The sequence below is a fragment of the Priapulus caudatus genome, unplaced genomic scaffold (genome assembly GCF_000485595.1).
Source record: "Priapulus caudatus unplaced genomic scaffold, Priapulus_caudatus-5.0.1 Scaffold160, whole genome shotgun sequence".
Lineage (NCBI taxonomy): Eukaryota > Metazoa > Priapulida > Priapulimorpha > Priapulimorphida > Priapulidae > Priapulus > Priapulus caudatus.
Genome location: NW_014577221.1, coordinates 67,820 through 68,868, shown reverse-complemented (window position 1 = coordinate 68,868; position 1,049 = coordinate 67,820). Strand labels below are relative to the sequence as shown.

The 1,049-nt window shown below is 41.1% G+C and overlaps 1 protein-coding gene across 1 annotated transcript in view; it reads right to left on the bottom strand.

Annotated features, from left to right (window-relative positions):
- Positions 1–1,049, bottom strand: part of LOC106806425 (zinc metalloproteinase nas-15-like) — a 3,886-nt gene that overhangs the window by 1,506 nt on the left and 1,331 nt on the right. The window contains exons 3-5 of the mRNA XM_014808353.1: positions 827–924; positions 598–648; positions 40–168 (exon numbers count right to left, since the gene is read on the bottom strand). Of these exons, the coding sequence (XP_014663839.1) occupies positions 40–168; positions 598–648; positions 827–924 (278 nt within the window). The remainder of the gene's footprint in view (positions 1–39; positions 169–597; positions 649–826; positions 925–1,049) is intronic.

The window sequence follows — 1,049 nt, the reverse complement described above, 5'->3', positions numbered from 1 at the left end:
CCAAACTCTCCTTCTATTAGTATTTGTGCTGATACTTACAATCGCATTTGTCGCAGGTCTTTCTACAATTGTTCCACATGAAACCAGGGTTGTTGTCACACTCTCCCCACGATGCCTGCTCCGGACAATCCTCCACATACACTGGATTATCCGCGCACAAAATATTCGCTACAAAATAATGAAACAACATTCTAACTTTAATAATTAAAGCCTGTTGGAATGTCCACATGGCGTCAGGTCCGGTGGGAAACACAAGTATCAAGATTAACTACCAGCTATAGGCTACATATTGGTTATGTCCCTTACATGCATCCGTTGTTAAACAAATGTCAATGAAGTGAAATGAATGTGCGTGCATTAAAATAAAAATGGACACAACTGGGAAAACAACGAGTCGAACCAAATCAATTATTTCAACATACTCACACAAGTCGTTATCAAGCACATACGGTACTATTGCGTTCGGCCACCTGTAGTATTCGTTAATTTCACCGCCTCGTGGATTGACACCCTTAAAAGAAGCGACAGCGCGATATTGAAGATTGCGTTGGCATGGACATTGTACAAATCGTGTTGAGTCGTAATAATTCAGTATACTCACCTCTGCAACCTTGATGTCACCTTCAAACAGATTGTTCTGGCCGGCCTCTGAAAAATATTACGTCAGGGACTTTACAAGTAGAATAAGAAAACGATAAGTTTATGAAGATTACAACGCTACTATATGTTCCATCGAATTTATTTCGCGTTTTTTTCTACTCCTTTTCGTTCCACTTCTCTTTCTATCTAACTATGACGCCTCTTAAACGCTTGGTAACATACTCACCTCGGTTGATCTCAATGATATGTTCGATATTGCCTCTCTCGTGGGCCAGGGCTACGCCCAGACATAGCAAGAAGACCACAGCTCTCATGATTGCTCTCCTGTCAATGACTTCCTGTTAACTGATCAGATCGCTATCAACCCGCCCTATTTATTGCTCCGCTATATATTTGGATCGTAAGCACATTAATAGGGGAATGATAGCGATGAGATTCACTTGTGTGTA